The sequence below is a fragment of the Macrotis lagotis genome, chromosome 2 (genome assembly GCF_037893015.1).
Source record: "Macrotis lagotis isolate mMagLag1 chromosome 2, bilby.v1.9.chrom.fasta, whole genome shotgun sequence".
NCBI lineage: Eukaryota > Metazoa > Chordata > Mammalia > Peramelemorphia > Peramelidae > Macrotis > Macrotis lagotis.
The window spans coordinates 329,392,596-329,405,378 of NC_133659.1; the positions used below are offsets into that span (position 1 = coordinate 329,392,596).

General features: G+C 41.7%; 1 protein-coding gene across 2 annotated transcripts in view; it reads left to right on the plus strand.

Annotated features, from left to right (window-relative positions):
* The window catches only part of CSF2RB (colony stimulating factor 2 receptor subunit beta), a 39,678-nt gene extending 28,150 nt beyond the window's left edge, over window positions 1-11,528 (plus strand). For both annotated transcript variants that reach the window (XM_074226845.1, XM_074226844.1), the window contains one exon: window positions 1,925-11,528. In XM_074226845.1, coding sequence (XP_074082946.1) covers window positions 1,925-2,990 — 1,066 coding nt within the window. In that variant the 3' untranslated portion in view covers window positions 2,991-11,528. The remainder of the gene's footprint in view (window positions 1-1,924) is intronic.
* The last annotated feature ends 1,255 nt before the right edge of the window (window positions 11,529-12,783 follow it).

Sequence of the window (12,783 nt, forward strand, 5' to 3'; positions counted from 1 at the left end):
TTACTTCCCAGGGTTGTTCTGGAACTCAAATGAAATAATAATTGTCAAGTCCTTAGAAAAGCGACTGGAAATTCTTCCTACCCATCTCTTTCCCTCTTTCCCTCCTTTCCTTCTTCCCTTCCTCCCCCATCCCTCCCTTTCTTTCTTCCTTTTTCCTTTCTTCCTCTCTCCTTATTTCCTTCCTTCCTTCTTCCTTCCCTCTTTCCTTCCTTCCTTCCTTCCTCCCTCCCTTCCCTCTTCCTTCCCTCCCTCCCTCCCTCCCTCCCTCCCTTCCTTCCTTCCTTCCTTCCTTCCTTCCTTCCTTCCTTCCTTCCTTCCTTCCTTCCTCTGAAGTCTCTTTTGTCTCTAAACATTCTATGATTTCATCCACTTCCAAAAAGAGTTCTGTATTAGGGACTTTAAGTTAAGTCATCCCCACTCTCATGAGACTCAACTGGCCAGTCGAGCAGGAATAGGGCTGCAGCCAGATCAGATCTGGTTAGCTCCCAAAGAGCGTGGACCACTGTACTTAGAATCATCCTCAACCCCCAAAGTCGACAGATAGGTGCATAAATAACTCCTGTCCACTTCCACTCAGAGGATCAGAGATTTGGAGCTAGAAGTGTCCTTAGAGCCCAATTCTCTCATTTTACAGATGAACAAACTGAGGCTTAGTGGGGAGAGAACTTTGTTCAAGAAGTGAAAATGATCACTTGGGAAAGAGAGCCAGGACAGGACTTGATAGGGAGAGAGTGTATGTCCAGGGCTAAAGAAGATATTTCAAAGCCTAAAGAGGGGACAGAGGGATTGACTTTGAAGATGCCAGGAGCTCAGGGTGGGCTGAGAAATGGCTACTGTCTGTGGAGGGAAATAAAATAACTATTTCTGAAGCTTTTTGAAGTTTACAAAACAATTCTCTGAGACTGGGAGCACAATCACTATTAAAAATACCCATTTTACAGATGAGGAAACTAAAATCTAGCACAGATAGTGTCTCAATCTGAACTTGAACCAGTCATCTAAATTGAAGTCTAGTGTGACTGCCATCCATGCCACACTGAAAGGCAAACTCTGACTATGGGGAGGGTGAAGAGGGAAGGAGAAGAACTGGAAAGTTCCATAGAGATATGAGTTCAATCTTCTCGTTTTACCGGTAAGAAAATAGGGTTGGAGGAGCTAGGTCAATTGCCCAAGGCCTCATATGAGTAAAAACCAAGAAGAGCCAGTCTATTTATGCCATAGGGAATGTTCCTTCCTCTGTATTATGGCTGAACATTCAGAGATGGGGATAGGACAGCTTGGGTAGGTAAGTGCTGTCTCTGGTTTGCAGACCCACAAAGATGACCCAGTTCAGAACAGTAGGGGCTCAAGTCAAAGGGCAAGACTTGGTGGGGTCCAAGGTGGCGCACTGGCATTGGAGTCAAGAGGACCTGAGTTCAAAGCTGACCTCAGACACTTAATCATTACCTAGCTGTGTGACCTTGGCCAAGTCACTTAACCCCATTGCCTTGCAAAAAGCAAACAAACAAAAAAAACCAAACCAACACTTGGTGGAGTCCAACCTTGGAAAGAAGCTTTGGGTAGACAAAGGAAATGTGTTCAGGAACCATTAAGAGAGGTAACAATGAGCATTGTGAGATGGGGGGAGCAATAGAGGGAATACCTGCAATCTTCCACTCCCTCCTCCCAGCCCCCATGGTCTTTCCCTTCTAAGATTTTTCTATCCCTTCCCTCCTCAAGCCTGACTTGAGCCCTTCAGAAATGACCCCATGGGGAATATTTCCTCATCCACAAAATGGGCATAATGATCTCACTTCACATTTTATAGAATTGTTTTGGGTAACAGAATCTTGTAAATCTTAGAGGCCAGAGAGAAATGTGACTTCTCAAGTTAATCTCCTCATAGGAGCAATGCCAGAATCTCACTTCCATGTTCTTCCTTTAGGCTTAACTTTGAAGATAAAACCTTGGTGTCCCCTCTCACTGCTCTGGACCCCCAGGACATGAGTTCTCTGTCCTCTGACTCTGACCCATATCCAGTATCCATCACTTTGCCTGATGAGGACCCAAGTCTGTCCACCTCCCAGAAAGTGACTCAGATCAAGGAACCAGCACCCGGCTTTGCTTTCAATGGCCCCTACCTCCACTTCCCCCAGAGACACTCTCTGCCTAATCTCTCTGACCAAATGGGATCCCACCAGGCTGAAGGGAGCAAAAAGAAGCCCAGTGGGTCTCTGGAGTATTTGATCCTTCCGAAGGGTGGGCAGGGCAACCTTGTTCCTATGGCTAAATTGGCTGAACCAGGCAGGAATAGAGAAGAAAAAGAAAGTTCATCTGGTCAGCCTTCATCCAGAGAAAAAATGGAATCCTGCTCACCCAGGGAGCAAGTTGCCCTGCCATCCGAGGAACCAAGGCAGGAGAAAAACCTCAGTCAAATAGCTGCCAGTTTCAAAGGGCCCCTGAAGTTGGCTGGGGGCTCAGGCTACATTGCCCCTGAGGACCTAGTGATTAACTCTGGGAAGTCTGAAACCCCCCCACCTCTCACCATGCCTCCCATACTTTGCTCAACTCCTGAGTCCAGTCTTAATCTCTCCCCAGGAGAGAACAAAAGATCTCCTTCAGCTCCCAACCCTGAAATGTTGGCATTGGGGGGTTATGTAGAGGCCCCTCCAAACATGGCCAGTGGTGAGGCCCCTCCAGAGAAATCCAGTCCCTTGCAACTTGGGCCCTCAGTCCCAAATCTCACGGATACTCAGCAGGATGAGAACATAACAGTGTTCCATCCCGAAGGTCTTGTCCTACAGCAGATAGGTGATTACTGCTTCATCCCTTCCCAGGGTCAGATGGTCTCTCCCAGCCATTGCCCTGAGAAAATGGCTAAGCCCCAGAATATGCAGGGCAAAGAGCCCCCAGCCCAGCCACTACCCCAGGTGCCAGCCATTCAGCTCTTCAAGACTATGAAGCATCAGGAATACCTTATTCTGCCAACATGCCCAGGGCAAGTTTGCTAACAAAATGCCTTCAATGTAGGGGGCCAGCAGTCTGCAGAAGGCAGGTCCCTTCACACTGTGTGCCCCCCCCCGCGCCCTGAATTAGAATTTTTGCTTTCTAAACCCATTAGAAAGAAAGTCCTTTAAGGGCAGGAATGTCCCTGTTTTTATCTAACGCCAGGGGTGGGAGGACAAATCGTCCATTTACGACCTCAGGCAGGTTATTTTCTTTTCTAGGCCTTAGTTTCTCCAAGGTTGGAGGACAGGCAATGTTCTGAATGTTACATGGACTTATAAATGAAGACTGGATTTTCTGGAAAGTCTCACTATTTTTTGGGGGGGGGCTCTGATGCATGATCCATCAAAGAATCTTCCCATCCACTGAAAGATTCAGTTCTCAAAATAGAGGTTTATCTGAAACAGGGAAAAGAGATATTTTCACAAGCGTTGAAGTGGAAAGAGAAGTGTATTTGAAGTCAGAGAATTTGGTTTCAAATTCTGACTGCTGCATACTACCTGTGTGACCTTGGCATCTAGCAGGCAGCTAGATGGCACAATGGATAAAACACCTTGGAATCAGGAGGACAGTAGTTCTAACCCAGCCTCAGACACTTGCCACTTACTAGCTGTATGACCTTGGACAAGTCACTTAACTTGCCTCCCATCCAGGGCCATCTCCAGTCATCGAGATTCATATCAGGCCATTGGATCCACATGGCTCTGGAGGAGAAAGCAAGGCTGGGGACTTAGCACAGTCCTCCTCACTCAAATACAATTCACATGCTTGTCATGGCATCACCTCCCTGATGCCATGGTCTACTTTGAGAACAAAGGACAAAAACAATCATTTTGGAGAAGTCAATTATTTTGAAACCTCAATTTCTTCATCTGTGAAATGGTGCTATACTACAATGACTTCTAAGGTCCCATTCAGTTGTGAATGTAAGATTCTTTCTTTTGCCTCTTAACTCTATATAGCTTATCTCTTTATCTCTATCCTATCTATTTATATATATATATACATATATATATATATATTTCTCTATTGATTTTTATCTGTTGTCCAAATATTTCTATCTATCTATCTATCATCTATCTATCTACAGTTAGCTATATCACTGAGCTGATCAACTTCACCAGTCATCTTGCTCCTATTGTATCAGGCCACTGGGTTCAGATGGTTCTTGAAGAGATAGTGAAAATGTGTCTTTGCACAGCACCCAGTCCTTTTAATACAAATTACATCCTTGATGTCATAATCTTCGAGAGTGAAGGACAATTTTTTTTGTTGTTGTTACAAGGATGGCATGTAGGTGGGGGAGGGGGGAGGTGTCAGGAAATAACTTTGGTGTAAAAAACAAGTCATGTGAAACTTTATAAAATTAGTGAGTGAAACGAGCTGACCTCTAAGATCCCTTTCAGTTCTAATGTTGCATGAAATTCCCTAGGTTCCTAATGGTTCCCTAGAGACCAGATTGGGTTACAGTTATCCTAACTAGTGTCTTTTGGAAATGATCTGTTGGGGAAATCCAGGGATCCAGGGGATAAACATCAGCTCCATTGGAAAACAACAGGCCACAAGTAGAGTTTCCCTTCTCATCACTCTCCTGCCCAAGAATACATACCACCTCCCTTATGAAGTAACGAGCCCTAGATCTCCCACCAACAAACTCTCTGTTCTTTCCTCTTACAACTACTTCCATCACCCTGACTGATTTAGCTTGAAGTAGGTGACTTCTGAGAAAGCTCGCATCCAATTAGGGGATTCTCAGATTCTTTTCCAGTCAGACAAATCTGGTTACTTTGCCCCTCCTTCTTGGTCCTGGAGAAAGAGCATTTGCAGCGCCCCAAGTATTCTTTCTACCCTCCCCTGCCCGATCTGAATCAACTTTCAACTTCTGGAAAGTCTTCCTGGAGGCTAACCAACACCAATCTCTCTAGTCTCTCCTCTTCCATGATTCCTCATTGTATATTCCCACATGTTATTTTTTTAAATTGGTTTGTAACCTTAATGTGCCAAAGTATATACTTTTCTGTCTTTCCATATGTGTATTTTGCTTCCCCACTTAGAATGTTAGTTTCCTCAATAATAGCATCTACAGAGTGCCAAAGTATTTCCAAAGCATTTTACACATGACTTCATTTTATTGGATTGTTCCTGGACAGTCAGAGTCACATTTTCTCCTTGTTGTATATGTCTTGGTTTTCATTTCCTCACTTTGCTCTTCTTCCCATCTACCCAGTACTGTGGAAAAGGTGATGGAATATTACTATGAAAGAATCTAAATGATTCAGTGCAGAAATGAAATGATCCTTTCCCAAGTCTCTGTCTCATTCTGGGATCTAAAAGACTGTAAACTCTTAGTGAGGGTTGTGAGGTTGAATAAAAAGGGCTAGGACTGATTGTGGGCATGATCGTTCTAATAGGTTGGAAGCTCCTTGATGGCAGGAATCTTTGTAATTCCAACATGGAGCCCAGCCCAGAACTTATGCTTAATGTTTGTTGCATGAATGAATGAATGAGCAGGCCATCATCACCATCAGTTATTCCATTCAGATGCCAGTCAATGGACCTGGTATGGTGGATGATGGAGAAGCACATATGGTTTGTTTCATGCCTTAAAGATATTGTTTTATTAGATAATTGTTTTCATTGACATTCTCTTTAAGGGAAGGGATCATATTTTATTTTACTTGGGCATGTCACCAGTTTGACCAATGAGATCCCAACAATGGCCAAGATGATGTCCAAAGAAGTGATATCTTTGGTCAAGGCCAGTTGGCCCTAGAAGTTACACTGACCTCTAGGACTCAGAACAATCATTGTAAATGATATCTATATAATGTATTCTATAAAATGATTTCCATGTAATGTGTTCTATAAAATCTTAGTAATTTTCTGTTCTTTTAACTCATTGATGATAAAAACCTGAGTCCCACCCTCTCATCTGAAAGTGTGTATGTGTGTGTGTTTGGGAGGGTTAACTTGCACTTAGACACCCAGAAATGCTTTTCTAAGGAATGATGGAGGGGCTGGAGAAATCCAGAGGTCAGGCTGGGGCTAATAGGTTCTGGAGATATGGGAAAACTGCCATCCTAACAACTCTGGGATATGCACTTGGAAGTTTTATTTCAACCACTTAGATCAATCACAAACAGAACCACTCCTGGAGAGAGCCTGCTTTGCTATCTATGAGGAAGAGGATGGTGCAAGGGTCTTTGAGCTCTTATTGGAACCTAGATCACAGTAGGTTCTCAGTTTCTTTATTCCTTTTCATAGATTCCCCTTTATTTTTTCTCCTTCCTTTAAGGTTTATTTGGTCACAGGAGAATGAGTAAACTTTACATAGATAGTTTGGTACAATATACTTTAGGGGTCATCAGCTTGAGAATTAGCACTTTAGAAAACAATGTGAAAACATAGGCTGTTAGAGCTGAGTGAGATACGATCTTAGGACAAAGAAAGTTGGAGTCAGAAGCCCTTAGAACAAAGAATATCAGAACCGGGAGGCCCTTAGAACAGCAGAGATGAGAGGGGACCTATAAGAGATAATTTATGATCAAAACTCTCATTTCACAGATTAAAAGGTGAGGTCTGGATCAAGAAAATAGCTTATCTTGTGTCAGAGTGAGCAAAAACCCAGGTCAACATTTGATTCTTCCCACTGTGACCCTGAGCAGCTGGTTGGTCAGGGGATAGCCCTATGGGTAAAAGATGGTGCAAGATCACTGAATGGAAAGTTAGAAGAGTGAGAAGTATCATCTTGGGAAGATCCTCAAAAGACTCATAGGGTGGTGGGACGAGTCCCAGCCAGGCCAGCCGGCCCCTTTATGTCTCCTTTCCCCCTGGGTCTCTAGAGATAGAGGCCACAAAGCACAGGTGGGTTGGGGAGGAACTTCCACTCAAGAGAGCAACCCTGGCAAGCTACTCAACTTCACCAGCAGAGATACCCATTGGTGAGAGCCCCACAGCTGCAGTTTTCCATTTATAAAAGTCAAACAAGAAGGGTCACTTTCAGTTTCCACCCTGAACTTCTGGGAAATTCCATTGTGAGACACACATGGAGACCATAAAGATGTGTGGGCAGAAGTGGAGGAGAGTTTGTGCTCTCTGTTTGTGTGTGTGTGTGTGTGTGTGTGTGTGTGTGTGCTCAGTCTCTGAGTAGCCTAGTCAGGGATCACCTCTTGATGAGGATGCAATAACTATTTCCTTTTTATCTTTATAAATTCAGCACCTAGAACACAGCAATAAATACTGCTGAATTTATTGTCTGAGTCATTGTCTTTATATCGATAGCGCCTAACACTGTGTCTGACACCGAATAGGCATTTTACAAGTGATTGTTGATGCAGTTCTATTGCAAACAAGAGGATGGATTCAGAGAAACCTGAGAAGACTTGTAGGATTGATACAGATTGAAATAGGATTAGATAGACAATTTATAAGATAACAACATTGCAAAGACAATCAGCTTTGAATGACTCAGGAACTCTGACCACACAATGACCATCTGTAATTACAGAGAATCAAGGATGAAGGACACTAGCCTTCTGATTGAGAGTCAATGGACTGGATGTGTAGAGTAAGCAATCTGTTCTGAGATATGGCCTCTATTAGAATCTATTTTGTCTGATTAGACATATTTATTATAAGGGTTTTTTCTTTTTCTTTTTTTTTCAGGGTGGAGGGGTGGTGGTGCCAAGGAGAAAAATAAATGTTTTAAATTTAAAAAATAAAAGTTATTAAAACCTTTGAAAAAGATTGCCCCTGCCCCCTCCTGAAAGATTGATTCATTGATATGATTGGAAAATATTAGCATGTGAAGTAAAATTCAGTGGGAATTAGGGGGTTATATATGTAGGCATAACATGCCTGGAAAGGTATTTACAGAAGGATAAATTTTGAATGATATCATCAAACTGGAGCCTACCTAGAGGTTGATTCATGATGAAAAGACTGGAAAGCATGTCATTCAAAGATCAATTAAAACAAATGGGGACATTCAGAATGGAGAAGAGTGAATGGAGATGTAACAGTCATGAAGAGCCTACTTGGGATGATGGTAAGAGCACTGGGTGGGATTTGAACTCAAGTCTTGTCTCTAAACCCAGCTTGAATGAGAAAGAAGCCGTCAGAAACTTTAAAGAGAAGATAATAGGAGACTGAGGACAAAGGACTTTGACCTGACTCTCCACTCCCCTAATCACAAAAATCGGTAGCTTCCTATGACCTCTAGAATCAAATGCAAATCCCTCTATCTGGTAGTTAAAGGGAGATTTTTACCTTTGTATATAATTGGAAAACAAATAAAAGGTTTGTAGAATTTTAAAAAAAATTTAGAAAAAAAGTGAGCCTGTATCTCCCACACCTATCAACTTACAAAAAACAGGCTTTGACTTCAAATTGGGAATTTGGCTCTAATCTGTCTTTCCAAATCCTTTGCACATTCCTCCTTTTCATAAGCTCAGGGAACTTGCTGTTCCTCAGGATATCTACCTCTTCCATACTTTCGTACTGGCTGTTCCTCGTTCAAGGTATTCCCTCTTAACTTGTGCCTCTTAGAATCTCTTGTTTTCTCCCAAACTCAGTTCAAGTATGACTTCCTATCAGAGACTTCTTCAGCTGCCTTTCCTTGGCCCCTAGTCCCAAACCCCACCCATCTCCCAATTAAATTGTACTTACTTTCCATATATTTTTTATTGGCCTCTATATAAATAAATTATATCTCCCAGGAGAATGAGGGACTATATATTTGTGCATTTCTTTGTATCCCCAGCAGGTGACACAGTATGTGGTATATATTACTAACTTAATACTTGTTAACGGGACTGGCATTATTTGGTATAATATAGTAAGTAGGTCCTTAGTAAATGCATTTCAAGCTGTTGTAACTAATGATAGTTTCCTTTTTGGGCTAAAGGTCTCCTGGTTTCACTTTTCCTTTCTGAAACTGGTAAACAATGATTCTCTTAGCAAACAGCTCTTATTCACCAGCTGCCAGAGACCAAATAGACTACTTCTGATACTGTCTGGGTGGACTTCCCTATAGACCATAGTTTCCTTAGCTATAACTTGAGGTAGCACATAGTCTAGTATTGGTTTCAGAAGACCTGAGGGAGTTCCAGTAACTGACTTCTGAAGTCCATTCTAGGTTCAGGTCTAAGATTCTGACGACCTGGGTTCAAATCATGGCTCTGACATTTATTACTTGTATGAGCTTGGGCAAGTCATTTATCTGTAGTTGAGGAGGTTGAGCTATTTGGCCTCTGAGGTCTCTTCGAGCTCTCGCGTCAGTGTCCTCTGGTTGGGAGTTGGGTTTTTTTTTTTTGGGGGGGGGACAGAAATGAATGATTAGAAGAGATATATACAGAGAAGAATGAGAAGGAGAAGAAGAAGGAGAAGGAGGAGAAATAAAGAACAGAACAAGAAGGGAAAAAAAGGAAGAGGAGGAGGAGAAAGAAGGAGGAGAGAAGGAGGAGAAGAAGTCTTACTTTAGAATTTAGCTGCCTTCCTGGACACTCCACTCCAATCTAAAACTTTATTAAAAAAAAGATAACTGGATGGCTGCTCAAAGCAGGTGGTAGGCTGCCCCTGGTCTATAGACTAATCTCCAGAAGACCTCTCAGACCCCATCTGCGGGTTCATCAGAGAAGGAACTGGCATAGAGAAGCTGGGAGTTAGGGCGGGGTGGGTAGCACAGGAAAGAAAGCCAGGCCCTATCAACTTACAGGCTTCTTTCAGGTTCATCAGCTTCTAGGATTCTTGGTGGAGAGCTGGGAGGGCCTGCAAAGACCATGAGGGTCAAAGACTGGCACTACAGTTAGATGGATAAGCAAGAGGGCTGGGGTTTTAACTAAGTGATTCTGGCCCAATTCCAGGGCTTCTCACTTGACAGTTACCCATAGGTTTGACTAAGAACGGATCCATCTTGCCACAAGCCGGAATTCCCAGCTCCATGCCTATCTTTCCCCAAGTAAAAGTCAGATTTGGAGCTGGAAAGAATATGTCTTGACTTCTAGGTGACCTGTTTCATTTTAGATGAGGAAACTGAGTTTAAGAGGGAAGAGAATTACCAGGGCTTCTAAATTCTCTGATTCCAAAATCCAAAACGTAGTATTCCACTGCATCTAAGAAAACCTGTACCAACACCTACAAAAGCCCTGAGTTTTAATTCCACTTCTGACATTGGCTATCATGGGCAAGCTCTGAGCTTCAGTTCCCTCATCTGTAAAATGGGCACCATTCTATCTGCAGGTCTCTGCCTCCTCTGGTTGTTTGTAAATATTCAAGAGAACATCAATGACCCCAAATCACTTTGATTCAACTCAACCTTTATTGCTTGAACCTAAAGTCTAGAAAGCTAAACGTGAGAGAATATAAAAAGAAGTTAGGAAGACACTGAAATCAGAACTACTTCAGATCCTCACACTAGCTGTGTGATCTTGAGTCAGGAGACATTTTACCTGAGCAGCCTCAGTTTCCTTATTTATGCAGTAAGAATAGCTTCTATGATAAAGGACTCTTGAGAAAGTCCAGTGGGATAAAATATGTTTTGCAAATCTTAAAGCTTATATAAATGTCAACATAAATGTTAGTAATGGGGATTTTTAAAAGTCCAATTCTATGATTCCATCCTGGTGAGGAAATTCCCTATATGCATGCAAGTTGCTAAGTACTTTGCAATTTGTTTTCTTAGGGAACAAACTGGAACACTGAGAGATTAAGTGAGTTTTGCAGAGTAAGACTTTCTGATTTTTAAGGCAGGTTTTCTAACCAATTCTCCTCCACAGTAGGGATTTAGAGACCAAAAAAAAGGAAGAAATCAAATATAGTGGTTGCTGTTCTCAAGAAATCTTGATCCTGGAGGGGAAGAACAGTGTGTATACAGATAATAGGAGGAGGAGGAGGAGGAGGATAATAAGATATTTGGGAGAAAGAATGCCACCCTGCCAGGGACTATTAAGAAATGTTTCATATAGCCCTTAATATCCAAGGTCCAAGACCTTTCCCATACGTCTACAGAGTCAAAGTTCTTTTTGTGGTGGCAAGGAATTGAAAATCGAGGGAATGCCCATCAATTGGGGAATGGATGAAAATGTTGTGGTATATGAATGCAATGAAATATTATTATTCTATAAGAAAAAGTGAGCAGGTGGACTCAGGAAAACCTGGAAAGACTTACACAAACTGATTCTGAGTGAAGTGAGTATATACAGTGTCATCCACATTGTGTGATGACCAGCTGTGATAGACTTTGTGATAGACTTCTCAGCAACACAGAGATCAAAAATAATTTTAAAAGACCTGTGATGGAAAATGCCAACCACATCCAGAGAAAGTTAAGGAATCTGATTGCAGACCAAAGCATCCTATTTTTCACCTTTCAAATTTTGGGTTTTTCTACATCCCCCTTTTAAAAATTTCTCTTACCCATTTCTCTCCTATCTCATGGGGTTTTTTTCTTTTCCCTTCATCCTAATTCTTCATACTGAAAATGACTAATCTGTAAAGATGTTAAACACAAATGTGTATGTGCAAAATTCACCTGATGGTTCACTGCTGAGGGAAGGGGGTGGGAAGGGAGGATGGAAGAGAATTGTATAACTTAAAAATATGCATATGCATGTGGATGAATGTTGAAAAACTTTCATAATATTTAATTGGAAAAATAAAATATCAATCGAAAAAGATTTTCCCTTTTTGTTCCAATTCTTCTTTCACAGTGTGACTAATATGGAAATATATTCAGCATGATTATATATTTATAACCAATATATATACTTGGTGCCTTGGAGTAGATGGAAGGAAGGAAGGGGAGGGAGAAAACTTCACAAAAAATGAATATTGAAAATTATCTTTACATGTAATTGGAAAAATAAATTAAAATGGTGGGGGAGGCTCAAAGGTTTATCATAAAGGGAAGTCCCTAAATCCAACCCTTTCATAACTGGGACACAGAAAGGGGAAGCCAGTAGCTTAAGACTGGATTCTGAGATGAGTCAGGGCAGAGATGGAGGTGGGACAGGAAAAGGTGGGGCTCCTAGATCATCAGTTAGGTAATATAGATTAACAAATTTGGAAGGCAACCAGACTGCTTTAAGTACAGTTTTTAACAAATGCTTCTATTTCTCTCTTCTAAGAAATTGGATTCCCATGACTGTTTGGGGGGTTAGAATTTCAAAGTCTATACTTATTTGGGTGCGATGGCACTATCACATATTATGCTGATGGAATCAGTCATCTGACTGGTTCATCTAAATTATCTGGAGCAGGGCCATTAAGGTTTTATGACCTATCAGGTTTCTAAAGACTTAAGAATGGTGATTACTGGACTGGAAGAATCGCCCTGAATAATATTAACAATCTCCATTTCCATGGCACAAGTTTTTTCTCAATCAGGTAAACAGAAGAACAAATATTTCCTGATTCCTCAACTATGCTTTTTCCACTATTCTCCAGTCTCTCTGACTCTGTTTAATAAAAGAGGAGAGAAGTGAGGCGAAGACACAGTTAGAGAGATATTGCAATATCTTGTTCTCTTCTATATATTCTCTGCTTTATTGGGCAAAAGAGAATCTGTGTTTGCATGCTGACTTGCTATTTCATGGGTGTGTGACACTGGAAAGGATATATCTCCTCACTAGGTCTCAGTTTCTTCATCTGTAAAATATAGGGATTGAACTAGACAATGCCTTTTTTTTTGCAAGGCAATGGGGTTAAGTGACTTGCCCAAGGCCACACAGTTAGGTAATTATTAAGTGTCTGAGACCTGATTTGATCCCAGGTACTCCGGTTTCCAGGGCCGTTGTTTTA